At 50.8% G+C, this 21,422-nt stretch overlaps 9 protein-coding genes across 9 annotated transcripts; 6 read left to right on the top strand and 3 right to left on the bottom strand.

The window, feature by feature from the left end:
* Positions 1-2,049: 2,049 nt before the first annotated feature.
* N7509_004910 (uncharacterized protein) lies at positions 2,050-3,263 on the top strand (the record flags this gene model as incomplete). The annotated part of the gene is made up of 2 exons (XM_056629547.1): positions 2,050-2,702; positions 2,783-3,263. The coding sequence occupies 2 exons, from the start codon at positions 2,050-2,052 to the stop codon at positions 3,261-3,263; spliced, it is 1,134 nt and encodes a 377-aa protein (XP_056488849.1).
* A 1,108-nt stretch (positions 3,264-4,371) lies between these two features.
* N7509_004909 (uncharacterized protein) lies at positions 4,372-4,968 on the bottom strand (the record flags this gene model as incomplete). Its single annotated transcript, XM_056629546.1, has 1 exon — positions 4,372-4,968. One exon carries the CDS (start codon positions 4,966-4,968, stop codon positions 4,372-4,374), a length of 597 nt encoding a protein of 198 aa, XP_056488848.1.
* A 1,817-nt stretch (positions 4,969-6,785) lies between these two features.
* N7509_004908 (S8 family peptidase) lies at positions 6,786-8,138 on the top strand (the record flags this gene model as incomplete). Its single annotated transcript, XM_056629545.1, has 3 exons — positions 6,786-7,091; positions 7,168-7,813; positions 7,894-8,138. The coding sequence occupies 3 exons, from the start codon at positions 6,786-6,788 to the stop codon at positions 8,136-8,138; spliced, it is 1,197 nt and encodes a 398-aa protein (XP_056488847.1).
* Positions 8,139-8,769: 631 nt separating this feature from the next.
* N7509_004907 (VOC family protein) lies at positions 8,770-10,400 on the bottom strand (the record flags this gene model as incomplete). Its single annotated transcript, XM_056629544.1, has 2 exons — positions 8,770-10,132; positions 10,225-10,400. The coding sequence occupies 2 exons, from the start codon at positions 10,398-10,400 to the stop codon at positions 8,770-8,772; spliced, it is 1,539 nt and encodes a 512-aa protein (XP_056488846.1).
* A 2,011-nt stretch (positions 10,401-12,411) lies between these two features.
* N7509_004906 (18S rRNA pseudouridine methyltransferase) lies at positions 12,412-13,527 on the bottom strand (the record flags this gene model as incomplete). Its single annotated transcript, XM_056629543.1, has 3 exons — positions 12,412-12,888; positions 12,956-13,209; positions 13,485-13,527. 3 exons carry the CDS (start codon positions 13,525-13,527, stop codon positions 12,412-12,414), a joined length of 774 nt encoding a protein of 257 aa, XP_056488845.1.
* Positions 13,528-14,077: 550 nt separating this feature from the next.
* On the top strand, positions 14,078-14,839 carry N7509_004905 (uncharacterized protein; the record flags this gene model as incomplete). The annotated part of the gene is made up of 1 exon (XM_056629542.1): positions 14,078-14,839. One exon carries the CDS (start codon positions 14,078-14,080, stop codon positions 14,837-14,839), a length of 762 nt encoding a protein of 253 aa, XP_056488844.1.
* A 998-nt stretch (positions 14,840-15,837) lies between these two features.
* Positions 15,838-17,148, top strand: N7509_004904 (ESCO family N-acetyltransferase; the record flags this gene model as incomplete). The annotated part of the gene is made up of 2 exons (XM_056629541.1): positions 15,838-15,869; positions 15,942-17,148. The coding sequence occupies 2 exons, from the start codon at positions 15,838-15,840 to the stop codon at positions 17,146-17,148; spliced, it is 1,239 nt and encodes a 412-aa protein (XP_056488843.1).
* Positions 17,149-17,688: 540 nt separating this feature from the next.
* On the top strand, positions 17,689-19,260 carry N7509_004903 (uncharacterized protein; the record flags this gene model as incomplete). Its single annotated transcript, XM_056629540.1, has 2 exons — positions 17,689-17,728; positions 17,873-19,260. 2 exons carry the CDS (start codon positions 17,689-17,691, stop codon positions 19,258-19,260), a joined length of 1,428 nt encoding a protein of 475 aa, XP_056488842.1.
* Positions 19,261-19,793: 533 nt separating this feature from the next.
* On the top strand, positions 19,794-20,945 carry N7509_004902 (uncharacterized protein; the record flags this gene model as incomplete). Its single annotated transcript, XM_056629539.1, is given in 4 exon segments — positions 19,794-19,864; positions 19,958-20,138; positions 20,149-20,481; positions 20,523-20,945. 4 exon segments carry the CDS (start codon positions 19,794-19,796, stop codon positions 20,943-20,945), a joined length of 1,008 nt encoding a protein of 335 aa, XP_056488841.1.
* Positions 20,946-21,422: the final 477 nt, after the last annotated feature.

Genomic DNA, 21,422 nt, shown 5'->3' with positions numbered 1-21,422 from the left:
AGAACACACCGACCATCCTAATAGTTCAGAAGTTCATTCAAGTCCATTGAAGTAGGAAAAAGCCCCCTGAGCCGCCCCCAAACGAAGATGTTGAGCTGATGACTGAGGTTAGCCGCCAGGATCTTGAATCAAGTTATGATTGGCCCATAAGAGATCCGCCCACTATGAGAACATAAGGAAAGAGTGACTGGGATGCCAATCAATAGTGGAATTAATCCTTGTAAGCGAAAACAATGTGCATTAGGCCGCTGCAACACTGCCTCGGAAAGGTGCTTGATCAGCTCAAAGATCGTCCAATGCCTGGCAGCTTTAATAAAGCTCATTCCCCTTAATTTTAGAAAAAAATGGAACACTGCGTCATAATGCCTGCGGTCGCACGAGGCCTACTCCGAAGCTTGTTTCCAATTAGAGTACGAGTATGTTTTTTTAAGCTAGAGATTGAGTTCTGACGGTGGCACTCTGCCTTTGGCCCGGGGTGCGGGCCTGTTCTGTCCATCTATACTCATAGTCTACTAGAACCCAAGGTGAAACTCACGGACAATCGAACTTGAAGAGAAATTTTATTTGCTTTCCTCTTGTCGCCAAATAAATAATCGACCTCGGGAGTCGAAGTCGAATATACCAACATACTGATTGCCTGCTGTTAGCTAGAAGGAGCTCATGGAAAGAGGTCCCGCATGAGGGCACCGGACGGTAATTTTCATGGATATCTTTTGTTGAAGTTGACAACCCTCTCGCAGTACTGATAATTTTATTTCCTTCAAGCAGACTCCGATCTGGAGTTATTAGCTCTTTCATGGCTGCTTCTTATTATATCACGGGAATCAATGCAACTTAATCACCTACTCACCCATATCATTCTGACCGGGCACTATGCTGTAAACATACAAATAACCCCGCAACACTTTAAATTCGAGAGAGGTCGTGATAGTCAGGATAATGTCGACCAAATCATAGTCTTCCTTTCTTACGCTAGGCCTGAAGTACTCCGTACTCGTAGTATTAATGGATTCAAATTGGACAATCATCCGCCGGAGCAGCTGAAAAATACCTAGTACAGTTCAAGCTAGCCGTAGTACTTTTGCATGGCAAAGAATGTGCTACGCCAATTCAAGTGTCATGTCCATACTAGTATCTCGCTGAAAGATGGCAGATATCAGTCTCGAGGCAACCCTGAGAGCCGAAAATAGTTGTTTCGGCAGACTGAGAGATCAATATATAATATTAGTGTTCGCGACAAAAATCGAGGATGTCAGTGTTACCGCGTATGCTAGTTGAAATTTAGCTTCTCGGAAACTGCATCCACAATCGCACATTTCCCCAGCAGAACCATAACCAGAACCAGAGCCAGGCCTTTATTTCGCCCCGCCCCGCTGTCATTACCATCCTTGTACTAGGATAGCTAGCAGGGTCACATATTGCCCTGCTCATACGATGTCACCAGAATCATTTCCACCACTAGAATCATGGTGCGACCGAAATGCGACCGGGGGCGGCGGGAGAACATGGGGGGCCCCCTGTCTGATACGGAGTTGGCGCAGTCTTAGTCTGAGTGTTAATGCAGTACAAAGTCCTTGTGCTTGTGTCTGCTATGCAAGCGGGCGCAATCAGACTTTCAATTAAATTTTTTAACAAACCATCCCGTGCATGACAGCAGCCCAAGGGGATCGGATGGTTCCCCTCGTTAACATTTCGCCAAACCTACACGAACAAAAGTACACCTGGGCAACCAGTGTAGTGCCAGTGCAAGTGGCGCTCAGGCTTCTAGCGTCAAACCAAAGTACTGTAAGGACTGTACGGAGTAATAAGGACTGTAAAGTAAAATAACACTTTTTTCAAGGTTGAACCCCCCTCCCCCATTCCCGTCCCGTACCCATTGGACCCGCACCATTGATTTCTTCAGTCAAAGCGTCAATCATTATCATATATTAGTAGTCCCTTAAAGCTCGGCTACTTGTACTTGTATTCCCCTTTCCCACACCCGCACATACCTAGGTATACACTCACCCACATACCCAACCGCCACTTAGCGCACGCATTCATCCCAACATGTCGTCAGCGAATGCGAACGAAATCACCATCGCCGTCGATCCAGACGTGCACCTCCGCCAAGATGAATATGACCCCCGCGACTGGAACTCCGAGACCACCTCAATCGGGTCCTCTATCTATCGCGGAATCATGGAGAACGGCCGTCGCTACCAATCCCTAAAGGAAGACGAGTACGCCTTCCCCGCCGACGAGCAGCAGTTCGACACCTACGACGCCGTTCACCTCGCCGCGATCGTCGGAGACTCCGCTGAAGAAAACCCGCTCTTCCACGCACCCATCGAACCCAAGAATGTCCTCGATATTGGTACGGGAAAGGGATCGTGGGCCGTTGATGTCGCGGATATGTTCCCCGAAGCTTGGGTTCGTGGCGTGGATCTCTTCCCGCCGCCCGTTACCTGGTTACCGCCTAACTGTGTTCTGGAGGTGGATGATGTGACGCAGGACTGGACGTGGAGTCAGAAGTTTGACCTCATTCATCTTCGGATTTTGGCGTGCGCGTTTACGCCTGAGGAGACGGCGGATATTATGAAGAAGTGTTATGACAACCTCCAGCCTGGTGGTTGGATTGAACAGTTTGAAATTCACCCCAATGTTTATTGTGATGATGCGAGTATCGCGGAGGATAATGTTCTATATGATATTGGACCAAGGTATGAAAGGACTCCCATTACGGATGAAGTAATTATTCCCCCTTCCCACCGAGCCATCATCTGATTACTGGGCATATCAGGTGTGACGCTGCCGCCAACAAATCCGGCAAGCGCATGGATCTCGTGAAAACGATGCGCGACTCCATCGCAAAAGCCGGCTTCGTCGACATTCACGAAAAAGCAACCAAGTGGCCCATCGGCCCATGGCCTCGCGAAAAGTCTAAGAAGGAGCTCGGCTCAATCAACCTCCACCACTGGTTGACCGGTATCGAGGGATACACCATGTTCCTAATGACCAAGTTCGGAGATCCCGAGCCATGGACTCAGGAGGAGGTGCGAGTTTACAATGCTCAGATGAGAAAGGCGCTGCTGAACCCACATCACCACCCATACCAACGCACAAGGCGAGTTTGGGCCAGAAAGCCCTTCCCCGAGGAGGAGAAGGCGAGGGACGAGAAGGAGAAGGAGAAGAAGGAGAAGAAGGAGAAGGTGGAAGCGGAAGCGGCGGCCGCAGCTGCGGCGAAACAGAAATCACCTGAAATCAAGGAAGAAAAGGAGTGAAAAATTAAGCAAAACATAAGATGCCCTTTCCAGCTCGAATTTTTTGGTCGTTTTATTGATCTGATGCTTGAAACGAAATGATATCAACAATAATTCCCTCAGCGCATCCTTTCTTTTTCGGATTATTCGTCATCTCAATAGTACTGCATTAATACGGAAGTGCGTCCTTATGTGCCTACATACAGTACATACATACCAGAACTACATACCTTCTCCATAAACACATGACGTGAAGTCGATCCTTCAATGCACTGTAACCACCACGTGGCACACCAGGAATAAGTAAACACCGGCATCCAAGAGACCTCAACAGACCAATCAAATTTTATCCAAACCGCAAAACAGCCCACTAGAGAGCTCAAAAACCCCCTGGAAGACAAGCTTTATGTCAAGAACAATAGCATTCATCATATTCCCATCAGTACTACATTCCAGTAATGCCTGTCGATGTCGGTAAAACCGACAGGGGGGACTGGGTTCCCTTGAGTGTCATAGGCCGTGTCTACCCGCAAATGTGATAGGAGCTGCATTAGCGGTATTCTTGGCCAAAAGTGGTCCATCCTTCAGAAAGACGGGACTTCCCGAGACTCCGTTAAACTCGTACATGTGATGCGGGTCTCGCATTTTGCATTGCATTGCTAGTACCCCGTCAGTTGTGTGGATTCTGCAGTGAGGTTCATCGGACGACATGGATGACATGCTGCATATCTAGGTACGGTTTTGGATATCATTATCAGTACCTGGTAAGTTACTATGCGCAACGTCTCGTCTGCTAACTAACAGGCAGAAAGATACTGATTGTCACCTAGTAGGTATGCATTTCAAGGTTTCTCGACTGTAGTATATTTTACTAGTGGTAGTAGTACTTTCAAGTTGCTTATGAGAAACTCTAGACTCGAAGGCTTGAAGACTGAATTGAATTAAAACCACTGGACGCTCAGCCAAATTGCCCTGGCTGACCTGGTATTGAGCCGGTTTGCCTATAGAGCGCTGCAGTGTACTGTCTCTCGTGATGCTCCGAGACAGGATAATCATCAAACCAGACATAAAGCACCTTGACCCCCTTATATTCTGTTATCTAGATGCTGATGCCACCAACTCGATCGGGTCACCCGCAAAATACCCCGTCAAATATGGTGTCACCAATCTCGATTGAATTATATAGCATCCTCATCTCATCGCCATCCCCCATATTAGACCAGAGAAACCACAGTGCATGTGCCCAGCATTTCATCCATCCGGGAAACCTGTCTGGTGAATTGACAATCGGGAATGCTTCGAGCACCTTCACCATTCGTAGTTCATCGTCATCATTTTCGACATCCTCCACTGATCCGTCCTTGAGTGTTTGTAGGGATTCTTCATCAATAATGATGCACATTCGAAATTTGTTAAATGAATCGCGAGCTTCTTGAGCATCTACCCATGTCTCAAAATGATTTCGAACGGTCTTGATAGAGGCCCCAGCAAATTGCGCGCGGTCTTCTATGATTGTCGACTTATATCGGGACCAAATTTGAACAGGGTCGTCATCACGAGGTCTAAGATTTGGCGTCACCTCATCAAAGAATTCGCTTTTCAGGCAGGCTTCGATATATCTGATAGCGCGAGGGAAAGCAGTATCAGATTCCACGGTGTAGGTAGTGCGATATATGACGTATCCCCAGTCTGAGATAGTTTCCAGTCTGTTCTGGAGCTCATCCATGTCTGCGGATTCACTGAGCTCACGGTGCGCTAGGCCAGATCAAATGAAGCAGATGGGGGTTGAAAGGGAGAAGCGATGAGTAGATGAAAGTGGAAAGTTCCAAGACTCGACATTGCTAGATTTATGCCAAGGTCGCCTATGGCTAACCGACTTTGCCAAGACAATCTGGGTATAGACATATTGTAGATAGCATCATCTAGTGTCCTTCCCATAGCATCCATCCATCATCATCATTCATTCCATTCAATCCCTCTGGCTCTAGCATTAACCAATCAGAAAGCTTAATTAATATTATCAACATAGTAGTACTCTAATACTCCAGAGCCCGACAGAGGGGTAGTGAAACACAGCCCTGGCCTTGGCGTTCCCACGGGTATGATAGTGATACTGTATTATGGCTGGTATCAGGGGATCTCATCTAGGCACGAGCACGGTGAGTTGTGAACGACCATCTTGCGCCAGCTGAAACCATTTGACCAACCTTTGATGAGCTAAAAAATGATCAAAGCTGCGGGCACAGTGAGTTATGAACCCCTCATAGGTTGCCTACTGATGATTGGTGATAGATCGAAGTCATCCTTTATGCAGCCGCTTTGACCTAGCCAGAATCCAGTGGACCTCAATACCTGACAATGAAAGTTTCTATCACTGCGGCAATTTTGAGAGTAGTTATCCTGTGCTGACGACTCACTGTATATGAAGGCAAAACTTCTATCGTGATAATCGATTCAACATTCAGCGACATCACCTTATGGCTGTGTTTTCTCTAACGGACACAGAACATCGCCAAGGAGCGCGGGGAAAGCTCAAACCTAGGGGATTTCGAACAAGAGAGAAGCCAGAATACAAACCTAGACTATCCATCGGACTACCGACGGGCACAGAGTCGCAATCAATCTAAAAGTCAGCCGCCAAGATTCACACTCACACCCTCCGCATTAGACTGCCCTGTGCGCATAAGAATTGTCTATAGGATTAGATGAACCCTAAATCTCGCAATCCCCTGGGGTTACCATATATGCCGATCACCTGGGTCTGGGCTTGCGTTAGGCAATTGCTATACCTGCACAACTTGCGCTGTTGATAAGGGTGTTACAATCGTTGATTTCTTGGTATCTTGGCATCGTGTCGGGTCACTTAATCGAAGAAAGATCTTTGAGCACTGCTAGTTGGACCACCCTTTTTGCTAAATGGACTATGTTCTTTCTGAATTCAGATTAGTATGTAAACCCCATACGAATTTCGATATAGGGATACAACTAAAGTTTGCAACCCTCTATGCCTACTATCATCGACAATCTTTGAATGAATAGTAGACTAGTAGTAGTCACCTAAGATCTAATAAATAGACTGATCTATTCCATTTCAGATAGCTACTAGTATGTTAACTATTCAAAGACAGAAGACTAAGATACCTAGGTAGAGTCCAACAAGAGGTTGCAAACTTTTACTATGCTGCTGTATAGCAGAGTTATATCTAGATTTGTATTAGAGATACATACTAATCTAGATTGAGAAGGGCCATGGTCCAAGTAGCAAAAATATTGGTTCAATTAGTAAGAAGGGTGGTCCAAAATCAGTACTCAGATCTTTGCCTAAAGCGATGCTTTGTTCTGCTTATTCTAATCATTTTCAGTCAAGGTCCGGCATTTCCCATCACCAGGTCTGAAGATGAGATGGAGTTGAGCCCGGAAGACCGGCGGCGATGGGCTTCTTCTCCATCTCTCAGTATGTTATAAAAGGGACTCTTTTTACTCCCAAGTCGAGGATTCTTCTCAGTATCTTCATCATCATCTTCATCATTTCTAACAGCAATCATGGGTTTCCTAAACCTCCTCGCCACGTCCCTTGCGACTCTGGCAGTCGTCAATGCCGGTAAACTCCTGACCGTCAGTGATACAGACGCCGTTATTCCCAGCTCCTACATTGTTGTCATGAATGATGGCGTTAGCACCATGGAGTTCGAAAAGCACCGTGACTGGGCTGCAGATGTTCATGCTCGTCTCACGAGGCGCGAGAATGGCGAGTCTGGACCAGGGGAGCATTTCGAAATCAATGGCATGAAAGGATACATCGCTAGCTTCGATGACAACACCGTCAAAAGCATTGCCAGTGACCCGGCGGTATGGAGTTTCATTTCATCGCTCAAGTTGATTCCTCAAGAGCGTGTTGCAATCTGACCCACAAGTGGAAATATAGGTCAAATACGTTGAACCAGACATGATTGTGAACGCGAGCGCGAATGTGGTTCAGCCCAATGCTCCTTCATGGGGCCTCGCTCGCATTTCTAGCAAAAAGTCCGGTGCTACCGACTATGTGTATGACTCTAGTGCTGGCGAGGGCATCGTGGTCTATGGCGTCGACACTGGGATTGATATTGGGCATTCCGACTTCGGAGGGCGCGCTGAATGGGGCACCAACACTGTTGACAATGATGACACTGACGGTAATGGCCATGGCACTCATACTGCGTCTACTGCGGTGGGCAGCAAGTTCGGTGTCGCAAAGAAGGCCACTGTCGTTGCTGTCAAGGTCCTTGCTGCCGATGGCTCTGGAACTAATTCGCAAGTCATCTCGGGCATGGACTGGGCTGTTAAAGATGCAAAGTCCCGCGGTGTCACTGGAAAGTCTGTTATGAACATGTCTCTGGGTGGCGCCGTTTCTAAGGCTATGAATGACGCCGCTACCAATGTCGTTAAGTCCGGTGTCTTTCTCTCTGTTGCTGCCGGTAATGAAGCCCAGGATGCGAAGAACAGCTCTCCTGCTTCTGCTCCGAATGTATGCACTATCGCCGCTTCTACCAACTCAGACGGCAGTGCTTCCTTCACCAACTTCGGTTCCATTGGTGAGAGCTCCCCCTATTCTTTATTGCGAAGTGTGCTTATCACTCAGGAAAGTGTGCTGACGGTATCATGATTACTACAGTCGACCTCTATGCTCCTGGGAAGGACATCACGGCCGCATTCCCTGGTGGTGGCTCAAAGACCCTGTCTGGAACCTCTATGGCTGCTCCACATGTTGCTGGTGCTGCTGCCTACCTGATGGCTCTCGAGGGTGTGACCGCTGATAAAGCTTGCGCCCGTATTGCCGAGCTTGCTATCTCGTCTATCTCCAGCGCTCCATCCGGCACTACCAAGAAGCTGCTGTTCAACGGTATCAACGCCAATTGAATGGACGCGATGATGTATTCAGACAGCTAGGCTGGAAAGACTTACTAGTACTGTGTCTGGTACCAGACTGGCGATACTACTGGTAGTACTGTGCTGCCAACTTTGGAACATCTTCAAGTTTATCATAGTTTCAGATAGCAATATGATGACCTTTCTATTCAAATGTGTTTCATTGAGATATTATGTTCTTGAATGCAATCGTCCCCGAATCGTCTGTTTATGTATGTATGTCTGTATGTGATTCCGCGCAAAAAATGCAAATGAAATATGAAAATGACGAATGAAAAATGAGAAATGAGGCAATGAAAGAAGAGAAAAAATCCATCCAACAAGTGCCAGTGTACAAATCATACAACCTGGCTCCCACGACGACTCCCCAAATGCGAAGGAGCCCGACTCCCACCAGCCTTAACAGTATGCTGAGAAGAAGCCTGACTAACACTATCAGCCGGAATGACAGGAAGACCGTACTTGGATTTAGACGAATGCTTCGAGCCGGCCTTCGAGCCAGCTTTCGAGTGCGAGCGGTGCGAATGATGCGAATGATGCGAATGATGCGATCTATCCGAGCGACTACCAACCTGACTAATAGAGTCGTCAGGCGTAACATTCGACCTCACATCCAAATCAATCACACTCTCAGGGAGAGGGACTTCGCGTGCTGACAGATGCGACTTGCCATGGCTTGGCGCGGCGCTGTAGTACGTCGCTGCAGAACCGGCGGGAGCGGTATATTGCGCGCCGAGCGCGTCGATGAGGCCGTGCTGCCTGCGGCACTGGGGGCTTTGCTGGATGGTTTGCCCTGGCGGCTGTGGGTGGAAGTTGAGGTGTGGTATGCGCGTGAGTGGTGGCTGGAGATGTAACTGTTTCTGTCGTCGTGGCTGTGACGCCGGGATGTGCTCTGGGACTGCGATGCCTTGATTGTTGAGGCGGAATGGACGCTTCCTGGTCCGGCCAGGGAGCGGGAGCGTGGCTTGTCGGCTGCGTAGCTGCTGATGAAGGTACTGGGGCTGCAGGGGAAGCGCTGCGAGTCGTTGCCCTGGGGTGGGTACTCGATTGCGCGGAGGGGGATGTCTTCTGGGATGCTGAAGACACTGCCGTCTGAGGCGCGGCGTCCGTGATCGTCGTAGAATTCGGTTGCTTCGTAGACGGTGCTGGCGCGAGGATTCTTGGAGGCGACGCTGCGGCTCATGGTAGAGCGGGGACCTGAGGCGGAGGTGTAGACGCTGCGTGCAGGGGGTGCTTCGATGGCCCGCCACTGTTGTTGCTCCTCTTCCTGGAGTGCTTGAGATGGTGCCATAAGTTGAGCAAAGTTCTTTACGTATTGCGAAGGCGAAGGTCCAGGTGCCTGGCTGTTGGTCTGATTGTCGGTCTGGCTCTTGGTCTCCGACTCAGTGGTGTGTTGTGAGTCACCTTTCACCATGGCGTATGCAATTGCAGCACCTGCAGCAGCACCTAGGAGAGTACCCACGATAGTCTTGGCGGCTTTGCCTCCATCGTCTGTTTTCGGGATAGTCTGAGTCTGCATTGTATATGATGGCGGTGGTATAGACCTCGCCTGCGGCTGTGACTGTGACTGGTGGGAGACAACCGAAGGGGCACCTCGCTCGATCACAGTTGGTGCCTTGGTAAGAGCTCGCGATCCAGCCTCAGATACAGGAGGTGCAATGCTTTGGGTCCTCTTGGAAGTGGTCGCTTTGCTGACTGTGGTGGTGGCTTTGCTGCTCTTAGAGACAACCGATCCATTTTCCAGCAGGGCTATTGTAGGACCTCCGACTTCCGATGCAACGACCGTGGCACCAGGGCGATAAACAGCTTCGATACTGTTCCCGTCGAAATCTATGATGGCGGCACTGTAGTAACCAGATTGCGAATCACGAGTCCTAGGCTCGCCATGCATCTTTCCACCGGCCTTCAAAGCACTAATGAAGAATGTCTTCACGGCATCTTTGGTCGGGGCTGGGAAAGCGACATGTACGGCACTAGTGGAGATCCTATCCAACTCAAGTTAGAATATGAACTTTTTGAAACAGAACAGAACCCCTTCAGACTTCAAGCTGAAGACCGCTTGCATCAAATGACATACCCTGGTTTTTGCTCCGTCACCCAGAAGTCGGCGGGTTCGCCCTGCTTCTGGCCGAAGCCGATATAATCGTCATGACGGCCAATAAATTGGTATCCCAGAGGCTGGAGACATGACAGAAAGAAGGATGTCGAGGTAGGGAGATGCGAGACGGTCAGAGTTAAATGGGAGAGCGGCATCTCGGGTGGAAGTGGAGGAGAGTTGGCGTGCCAGCTTGAAGGTTTGCACGCGCTTTGGTGTAGGAAGGATGGATTGTAGAAGGAAGAGACAGAAGAATCAAGAGTAGATATATGTAGGAAACAAGAGATAGAAGCAAACAGTCGGTAATTTATGAATGAATATATACGGTGAAGGGAATGACCCAAGTCTATATAAGTTAGGAAGTATGACACACCAGACCACTAACGAAGGCGACCTGCCAGGAACCAGTGGAATTGCAGGGAAAAGGCTGGAGAGCTGCCATGGGCCTACCCCCTTTTCCCAATTCTTATGCCCAAGCCTAATGCAATGGTCATCCGCGCAGTACCTAGTAGTCGACCGAGAACGAGGCCTGCAGGGAGCCCCTCACTCGGAGTGGACAAGAGTGGGCAAGTGGACCCTCTGCGACGGAGAGGACTGGAGTACAAACTGGTAGTGTATGGAATGAGAGTTAACCACGATCACAAGGAGTTCTGCCCGATCGGGCGATCTGCGCGTCGGGAAGCAGGGTGAAACGCCGCCGGTGCTGTCACGGGCGAGGCGAGGACCCATCAAATCATGTTGCTGGCCCGTTTCGGTGAGGGAGCTTTAGAAGTGGTAGGATGAGGTGATAGTTCCCGTAGGATTTGCTAAGAAAGGGCCAGCTCATCGCAGGGACCCCCGGGTGGATCAGTAACCGTAGCGGATGGGGCTGCTTGGGATCGTGGATGGAGGGGAGTGGACGTGCGTGAGTGGCCTCTCCCCGCCAGTAGCAAATTGGACGAGGCGACGAGAGAGACTGGAGCAAGACTGGAACGCACTGGAGGAGCCTGTGGAGCCCGGGGGCAGATGCGGTGTCGTGCGGTTCTTGGGCAGGTGTGCTGACCGCCACTATGCGCGGCGATGAATTTGATTGCGATAGTCAGGTTATTGTGGTTATTGTTCATCAAGTATGAGTCATGGCTGAACGAATGGAATGATTGAATCCATGTGCTGAGAATAGCAGCGAGGCATTCTGGGCAGAGATGCAGAAATGTAGAAATGCAGTGATGCCGGCGTTTGAATGATTCGTCCGGCGGCTTGCTGCACGCTTCCGATTAGCTGCAGACGGACTGGCTTGGTTTTTGACTTAGTCTCGCAGGTCTAAAGTGAGGCGGCGCCTTGCCACGTCGGGATCCTCATGCTATTCGAAGCTGCTATAGGCGGATGGAGATGGGTTGACGTTGGGAAAAGGAAAGATCAAGCTACGAGGCGCGAATGGCGGAAGACCACCTGAAAAATCACGGGTCTAGACGTCTAGATACTGGCAGCCATGGAGAAGAGCCATTAAACGGCATTCATCATAATAAATAATATTTGTATTTTCAACACAATATGTGCCTGATCTCAGGATCCAAGGCTGGTTTCCCGATCTTGTATGTTCACTTTTCTGGTCTCGCCACAGTCGAAACGGGCTGCGCAAGAGCTCTGGATCAGGACTGGAGGCGAAAAGGAACCAAATGCCATCCAGCCCGAGTGTCTCTCGGAACGTGAGGAAAGAGAAAACCATGCCATGGTCAACAAACAATTCCCCAATACCATCTTTCCACGGGCCTAGAACCCTCGCCGGAGCAAAAAGAAATGAAGACAAATTACGGTCCGAATTCTCATTCTCGTGAGTATCCGGTATCCCCCCAATCAAGTCGTCAACCAAAAAGAAATAAATCATGACATGAATGAAAAAAAAAGGATCCAAAAGAGATATGACAGGTAGGAAGAGAGGAGAAAGGGGATGCTCGACATATGGCGGAGAAGTTCCAGTTGTGGAACAAGTAACGTTTCAGAGTAAGGAAAAAAAGGATACCCGGAAAATAGAGACAAGGAGAGTCCAAAGCTCACAGCCCGTGGGGTCACAACCGTCACAAGGGAATTCGTGGCTTGATAGGCGCAGTCGACCGGACTGCGAACGGCGGGCAACAGGCAGCGGCGCAGAGTAGTTGCGCGGCGCGCGGATTCATCAAACCCGAAAATCGCTCACAGAATATCCCACACCTCCTCTGCCGCGTGGCAGAATTTACTGCAGGCGACACTGGCACTCAGACTGTAGTTACTGATACTGATGGTGTCGTCCTTAAAGCTGTCGGCAAAATCATCATGGCCCTTGGCCATGGCACCGACGAAAATGGCAACACTCTCCTTGGGATCCAGCGACTCAAGGTAATCCTTAGTGCGGACAACGGGGGCCTCGAAACTCATGGTCACCTTGCGGCAGTTCGGGGGCAGGTGGTCGGTGATGGGGTTCTTGATGACCTTGAGCAGCTTCTCTTGCGAGTTGGTGGAGCGGATGGACAGGCGGTGGAGCAGTTGGACCATTAGACCGGCGAAGCGCTTGAAAGTACGGGGAATGCGGACGGAAGGGTTGACCTCAATCAGGACACCCTTGGCAGTGTGGATGAAAATCTGAAGGCGACCGGCCTTGTTGACGGGGGAGTCGAGGAGGGTGAGGAGACACTTTGAAATGGTGTTAAAAGGACAATCCGAATATAAGAAAAAGGACTGCTCAGTTCTCTAGACATACCTGGTGGGTAATATCGGGGCGAGCCTCGCTGATATCGCGGTTCATCTTGCGCATGATACCAATGTGTTCGTCGCTGTTCAGCAGAGAATACTTCTCATCCTTGGACCCAGCACGGCCTGCAGCCCGGTAGGTTTCCAAGCTGGCATTGGAGAGAATGACGATCAGACGTTGAGTATCCCGATCGTGCGAAGGGATAGGAACAGCCTGCTCCGCAACCAGTTGAGGCAGCTCGGGCGGGGGGCACGATTGAGTACCTAGCGGTTGATCACCGTTAGCTTCTTGTTGCTGAGGGCCAGGTTCCATGATGGGAATTGAGCGCAATGCAGTGCAGAAGGAAGGAAAGAAGGAATATCTTGGGCAACAATGTCACACCAGAAGATCTGGCTAGATTGCTGGAGGGGGTGGTGGTTCGTGGTCATGCGGAGTCCAATTGGAGAATTTTTGGAGCCTTTTTGAATCCTTGGGAAGGCAGACACTTGGGAACCTGGGACTGGGTGGAAGCAGTTGTAATTGGGAACAAATCACTCACGCGCGCGCTTTCGCTTTCCTGCGGATTGTGCGTCGTCGGACATTGTTGATGGATTGAAGGGCGAGGTTGACGAGGAAGAGATTTTTGGGTTGAGTTAGAAGTGAGGGTCGCCGGTTCCGCGGGACGAAGGCGGGACCACAATTTAGTGTGGGTGGAGGGACTACTACTGGTACTGGCACCGGTACATTACAGACAGGACACTACAGGCTTCATTTATGTGATTACCTCGATCATAACACCTGTGAATTACTCTAAGACCACTCTACGACCCCTCCCCAACCGGAGCGGAGCGGAGACTTTGCTCCCCTCTATTGTGCTCTAGTGTCATCGCCTGCAGCGGCCCGATTTCGGTGGAGTTATTCTTCATCATGTACAGAGTACATACTGTACTCTGTACTCTGCACTGCAACTCAAAGTCCGGCTATATGTGATGCACACTCCTGCAAAGCATTGGCGAGGAGAAGAGATTCAGTCTTCAATCTTCAATGGGGAGGGTTGAGAAGCCACGGTTGCTTTCATCAATCACCCACCATCACACCTACACTAGTTATCTGCTAACGAGTTATCTGCTGGCGAGTGATTTCATGTGTAACATGGCTGCATATGAGTGTCGAGTCAAGTCAGATCCATCACGCTCGTCGAATGGACGCTTCCAGAACCGCGAACTGGTAATCATCATCCGTCATCAGATTCACCGAACACAGCCAACGGCTGAGGTGATACAACGGTCAGCCTCGTTCACCCGCCTTACCACTCTGGGAGAAGCTAGCGCTGATAGTTCTTGCCGTGAGAGATGGATCTACTGGAACGTGCAGCCGGTGCCTGTCAATGTCAAGCTCGAGGGACGATCCGAGCCCCGCTGTCAAGTCTATCACGCCGGCGACCAGGCGACCAGGGCAAGGGACCTGGGCCAAGAGCTGGAGCTGGAGCTCATGGAAAGGGTGTATGTATGTATGTACTGTACAGGAGTATCCATCAATCTCTCATTGGTCACAACGGTCGTCAACTCGAAACTCGCCACCCAAACCCTCGTAACGCTGAACTTTCGTAGATGCTGTGCAAGCATAGAATGCACCCCCGAAATCCAGAAATCCGGGGGCAGCCATGCTGTGCCAGTCAGGGCCAAGAGAAAACGAGCAACGAAGTTTGTCACCAGCGACGGGTGGCCGGACAAGGCCAATCAGTATACAGGATCTGCGATCTTGCTCATAACTGCGCTCCAATCAGCAAGGCAGGGGCATTGTGCCCCGGTCGAAGCTCCGGTTTCTCCCCGTGGAAATAACACATGGTACCCGGTAGGCGCCGTGCGTCAACTTGGTGTTGGTGTTGGCGTTGGTGTTGGCATAGACAGTTGATCTAGGCATTCTAGATAATCCAGTTGAAATGGTTGTAGGCAGCAGCAAGGTGAGTTGTGTGGAGAGCGGTCAACCTGGAACAAGTACAAAAGATTATGATGATGATGATGATGATGATGATCTCCCACGCCTTGCTCATAGTATTATGCAACACGCGCCATCCATCCATCCATCTTGCTGGGACACCAGCCAGCCAGGCTTTACACTTTCAGGGCTGGGCTGTGGAGGGGGGCTCATTAAAGCACACGAGTAAGAAAAAGGCGCGCTGGGGCGAAATCCTCTTTAATCTCCCCCGCTGCGACATTGTACACGGCCGTTTTAGTGAGATGTTAGGCTGCGATTGGTCGTCAGCAGCAGTTTGGAGCCTGTCGAAATAATAGCAAGGCCCTGATTGACCAGTTTCACTGGTTCCTGAGGACGAGAAAGGGGCGAAAGGAGGCCCGATGTGCCCGTCCCACCGGGGCATGCCAGGCAGACTTGAGGAATTCAAAGTTCCCAAAATTGCAAGTGAAATAGAAAAGGTCCCCAGGATAGTGTAAGAAGGTGAAAAGGTAGAATCCAACGTTGAGTGGAAGTTGCCATCCTCTGTCCCATCTACCTACCCTACACCATACAGTATCCTGGCACTATCCCTAGCATCGTAATTACTCGACCTGGTGGCGATTTCCAACCTGGATACTTATTGAAACCAGCCCCTCCGAATCACAGCTCTGTTCAGCTCACTGTGTATTTCTGATTCTGTTTGCAAGACCCCGCCTCTTCCCCAGCTTCCCAGCAAGGGATACAATACGAATACACCAACAATAACCCGTGAGTATTTCCTGTGAATCACCCAGTCTCCCAGCAAAAACGAAGAAACGAACAATATGACCTAAACCAGTTAGCGCCACGCGTGCGGTGGAACCGGCGATCCGCCTATGTAAAGTGCAAAACCCCCCCCCAGTACCGGAAAACAAACAGCTTCATTCTCCCCACCCCATCTTTGGACCTCCAGGGAGATGCCGTGGACAGTCACCAATTCTTTTAAGCGGTACGTCTTATTATCCTATTAACCCTTCTCAATCTAGCTAACGCGTGGGCCTCGCTGCCTCCCCCTTACCAGAGGCCTGATGAAAACATACGGAAGACCAACATGGCGCGTCTATGACGATGAGCGGGCCGCGAAAAAAAGACGCGTGCTCGATGAATCGGATGAAGCGGAAACAAACCTACAATATGCGATTCGCGAGTCATCCGCCGCCGTCTTATCCAGTCCATCGCGACGCAATTCCGTCGTTCTCTCAGAAGGCACCCTCGACGACATCGACGATCTCACCACGCCGCCCTCTTCCCCACCACCACGATTAACGCCGCCCCCAGCAAATACTCGCAAACCAACCTTTGCTTTCCTCAAGCGCAAACATAACAAGGATGCCCCCGCCGGTTCTCCCTTGACCGAAGTCAACTCCAACAGCGTGCGCTCCTCCTCCGATGTCGATGCACCAAAGCACAAAGCGGCGGCGGTGGCGGCGCAGCAGCAGCAGCAACCACAGCAGCAGCAAAAACAACCAGCGCTGCGCCAAATGCAAATCGACTTGGGGAATGAGGTACGAAAGACTTGTGCGACCTGCGGAATGGAGTACATCCCATCCAACACGGAAGATGCGGCGCTGCATAAGAAGTTCCACGAGATGAATTCGACGGGGGTAGACCTGGGCAAGGCATTCATGCGCGCGAATGCATCACGCTGGGTCTACGAAGCGACGCGTTTCGACGAAGGATACGTGGTAATCGTTGATCGAAAATCCTCATCGAGTGCCAAGAACCAAGCCAAGCGCGTACTGGAAGTCGTGAATAAGGAGCTGTCATCTCCCGAAATCGACGACGAGATACTCTGGAGTCAAGCCGAGCCACCGAAACCGAAACACGCGCCCGATGAAGGAGAAGAAGACAAGGTTGATCGATACCGAGTGTTTCTCCATATGAAGGATAGTCGGTGCGTGGGGCTCGCACTGACGGAGCGCATTTGGGAGTCGCGACCGGTCGTACAGGGCGAGATGAATGGCGCCACTGTGAAGGATTCGGCCGTCTCGGTTCGTGATGAGGTACATCCGGCCATTGTCGGTGTGTCGCGTATCTGGACTTCCGGAGCTTCGCGGAGGAAAGGTATCGCGCTTGATCTACTGGACTGCGTGGTCAGCAATTACATCTACGGCATGGAGATCTCCAAGGCTGAGATTGCCTTTAGCCAGCCCACAGAGAGTGGCAAGCGATTGGCGCATAAGTTTTTTGAGGAGGAAGAGACATGGCATGTGTATAATGAGAGGTGATGAAACTGGTATTTCCATTTCTGGGGTTGGCTGCCGTTCTTTTCTCTCTCTTTCCTTTTTTTCCCCTCTTTTCCCTTTTTTTTTTTCTTCCTTTTTGCGCCGACCATCCTCATCGTTGAATTTCTTTATTTATTATCTCTATATTTGTCTACTGGGAATACGGTTGGTTATGGGGGGGGAGGCTATGGGATTTTGATTTCTGCGAAAGGCTGAGCTTGTTGATTCATATCTATTTGTACCATATTATACACGCCCTTTGGGCCACTTCTATACCTGACAACACAGTCTTTTCCGAGTTCAATGCTACTCGTTGCTAGTAGTAGAAATCACAGTGATACTGACAGTGACAACAATTGACAGCCTCGGGCCGTAGCTGAAAATTGAATTTGTGACTGCAGCCTGTCGGGGCAGCCGGACGCCGGAGGGCGGCGCATAGTCACAGTAGTGAGTGGTAGTCCCAGTTGGATAAGAAGTTCGGGGGGGGCTTTTCCCCCTCTTCCTTTTCATCCTCTCCGAGAGAAGCGCTCATCTATCTCCAAGATGTCTGCCTTCAATCCCTTTCGCGCCAGGAACCTTGATGGTGAGCTCCTCCTGCCCATTCCCATCCTCCCCCCGTCCCATTCACCCTGAGACTCGAACCCGCCACTTCCGATAAGACGCGAGCATCGTCAATGCCTGCCCCCTTCCCCGCATCATTGGACTGACGAGAGATCGGATGGAACAGGAGGTTCTACACTGGGGAACTCATCGCCATCGCCATCCCCATCCCAACCCGAAATCAATTTGCCCCCAGACCTGTTTACGAAGCCCATTCAGCCGCCGGCTTCACAGCTGCCCAACGGTTACCCCAGAAAGTCGGCGCTGTCATTCGAGATTGAGGATCACGAATCTTCTTCTTCTTCCTCTGCCTCTTCCGACGATCAAACAGCAGACCCGTTCAATCCCGATTCCGCCGTCAGCGATAATGAAGATGACGAGCGGAATGACGAGCATTCGAGGAGCTTTGCTTCCCCGACCGATCATCACTCGCGAGATTCTGTTGGGTCCGCTCCACACCCAGCTCCATCCGAGGAGGGATCGACCACAGTCCCGCCTTTGAAGACTCCTTCTACACAAGTATCTACAACAGAGGCTGGCGGGCTAAACACTGCACCAGGCAGTGCGCCGTCACTTGTTCAGTCAGCAGGATACAAGTCTCCTGAGAATGACGGTAACACAAGTTCGTCGAGTCGTGCCGACAAAGAGAAAAAGCCACCCCCGCCACCAAGGAGCCATCATGGCAAGCGCATCAGTAGTTCACACTCAACCTCTCGTCCGGAGTCCTCTCGATCCACGAATCGGCACTCCTTTCACGCATCTTCACCAGAGAGCGTGACCTCTGTTCAACCCTCAGGCACGCCCAACGCCACTGCAGGATCACCACCACCAGCGTCCGATTATTTCCTGACGCCTTCGGATAACCAGCAGACATCAGGCTCTACCAACTCTCTTCAACGCAGCCACTCGCAGAGCAAGCGACCCCCGACACCACCTCTCAGTCGACGACATAGCCAAATGCGGCGATCCAAGTCTACGCAGTCCAATTCCAAGTCGAGCAACAGCCGATTGACCATGTCATCAATCGATTCAGAGAGCAACGATAGCTCACAGCCGCCTAGCCCAGGCCCTTCCACTCGATCAGTGGCATCGTCGATGTCACAGGATCGCAAGCGCGTTAGCATGCCGCCGCCAACCCCTGGAGAGACCCGAGCTGTTGCTGTTGGTGCCGCAGCTCTCCCCGCATCCGGGACCCCGGCGGACCCAATTTCGCCACCACCATCAGCACCTAGCTCGCGGCCAACACCACTCCAACCTGGTCAACGCAACTCATCTTACGGAATTCCAGCTACTGGTTCCTCCTCCGGAGCACCCCCTCCACCGCCACCCCCTCGTCGAGCACGGGATTCAATCCTCCGCGCCAGTGATGGCGGGGCGGAACCCCAAGCAAGCCGGCCAGAGACCCCGCTCCCTCAACCATCTAACGCGACCGACATACTGGCTGATCTTTCACGGCTACAGAAAGAGGTGGATGACCTGCGTGGTCACTATGAAAACCGCAAGGTCAGCCAGTAGAGGGTTGGGGACGATACTTGATACCAGCGGTGGAAGTAGGACCTTAGGCGGGGGGAGGATCCAGCGGGCTGTATCCATCCTCCTTGTAGTAGTTGTTTCAAACGACCTTTGTATGAATGAATGTATGAACCTGAACCTAGCTGCATTTGCAAATATCCAGATACCATTTTCTTCCTTTGTTAGCGTAAGATCCTAAGATCCCAGCCAATGCAAACCTCGCAAGGTACTTCCACTCTGATTGGCTCAATGTGATCGGCGACATGACGTCGCGAGACTCACGAAATTATTTAAATCTTCTACGATTTGCGCGGGTCTGAAGTCGGTCACTTTCTCACCCCGCAATTCCCATTTCATCTACAATCTACTCCCTACTCCCTTTTCGCCTTCTCCCCCTTGACTTACTCTGAAACAACAGCACTCGATCCCGAGTTCACCTTGGAACTGACACTGCTTTTTCTTTCTCTCATTCTCCCTTACCCTCATTCACTCTCACCCCTCCGTCCATCTCCAAACACCTGATAACATCCATCAAAATGACTACTCCAACGCTGATCAACCTCCCGCCTCCACCTTCAGACCCCGTCACACCATCAGATATGGGACCGTAAGAGCTCTCCTTCTCGACGCCCACTTCCATCTCCATCTCCCAATAATCCCTTGACTAACCTCGGCGGGGTCGGTGATCGGTATATAACAGTGGCACGCCAAACTCAGGCCTCTCAGCCCTATCAACAACAGCCATAAAAGACGGCCACCAAGGCGCACCATTCCCCCACGCCCGTCACACCCACCAATCCTCCTCAGCCTCCACATCCTCAACAACAACCCTAGACGCCGAGCGCGCCGACCGCATCTCCCGCCTCGCCGGTCTAGAACGAGTAGCAACAGCCCGAGCCGGCGGCCACTACTCCTCCTCCTCCCGCGAATGCAAACGCAAACGCAAATACAGGCGCGGGTGCAAATGCGACCTCCACACCTCAAACACACACCCCCGGCGCTGCAGCCTCGTACGGCTACTTCGACAGTCCTGCAACGCTGAAAGAGCGCAGTACCGTCGGCAGCGCGAGTGCTACGGGTAGTCTGGGAGGTAATACGTACACTAGTACATGGGCCAGCGGCAGTGAAGCTTACGAGGATAAAATGAGTGAAGATCCAGATCCGATGGATCGCGATCATGAACATGAACATGAACATGACGATGCTATCTCGAGCATTAGTAATGTTAGTGATGAGGGAATGCAAGTCTTGTTGGATTTGGGGAGGGCGCGAGTAGTACTATCAGTGGTCCTACTTCGCGACCGCCGCCTGGTCTTAATCGGATGTCTTCTGGCGGTGCTGGTGGTGCTAGACCGACGTCGATGAGTTCGAATGTTAGTCGGTCTAATCCTTTGGCGTCTTATTTGCAGCAACAACAGCAGCAGCAGCAGCAGAATCCGTCGCAGTTGTATCAGCAGCAGCAGGCGCATCAGGGTTATGCGGGTGATAATGGTATGTCGCCTTCGCCTGCTGGGTCGAATACGCCTGAGCCGATGGAGGATGCGCGCATGGTTGATGGGATGACTTTTGATCGTGATGTGGTTGATACTACGGCTCGAACTCCTCGTATTGCTTCGCCTTTTGATCGGGGTGAGGGTGGTGGTGGTGGTGGTGGTGGTGGTGGGTTTGGGACTCCGGGTCATGAATAGATTGAGGACTGTATGGAATGGAATGAATGTAGGTAGAACATGACCAGGTTGGAAGGCGTTTTCTTTGGAGTGATTTTTTCGTCATTATCATTATCATTACTCTAGGTGATGGGATTCTGCGCCTTGTCTGTGCCTATCTCAGTTCACAAGTTGCTCGATGAGGAAGTCGCGTGATCTGTATTTCTAGGAGTATGGCGGATGGAATTGTCTCTTTTATTCTCACTGTTTGTGTAAATGCAATTTAGCCTAGTCTTTTAATACTAGTATGCCTTGCGACAACTTGAACTTGAAGTAACTTAATAGTATAACCCAGTAGGCTGCTGTGGCGTGATACTGGGATATACTGAGATATACCAGTCTACATGTGTACTATGTAAGCCTAGGTAACTACGGTGTAGACGAAGATGAGGTGAACAAGGAAAGGGCTAGTACTACTAGTATTTTACCTGTAAGTACAGAGAGTAGAATGAATACTAA

This window comes from Penicillium cosmopolitanum, assembly GCF_028827165.1.
Source record: "Penicillium cosmopolitanum strain IBT 29677 chromosome Unknown utg000006l:49.0-5199605.0:1.0-5204138.0, whole genome shotgun sequence".
Lineage (NCBI taxonomy): Eukaryota > Fungi > Ascomycota > Eurotiomycetes > Eurotiales > Aspergillaceae > Penicillium > Penicillium cosmopolitanum.
Note: the sequence above shows the minus strand (reverse complement) of the source record. Positions and strands in the feature narration are given on the sequence as shown.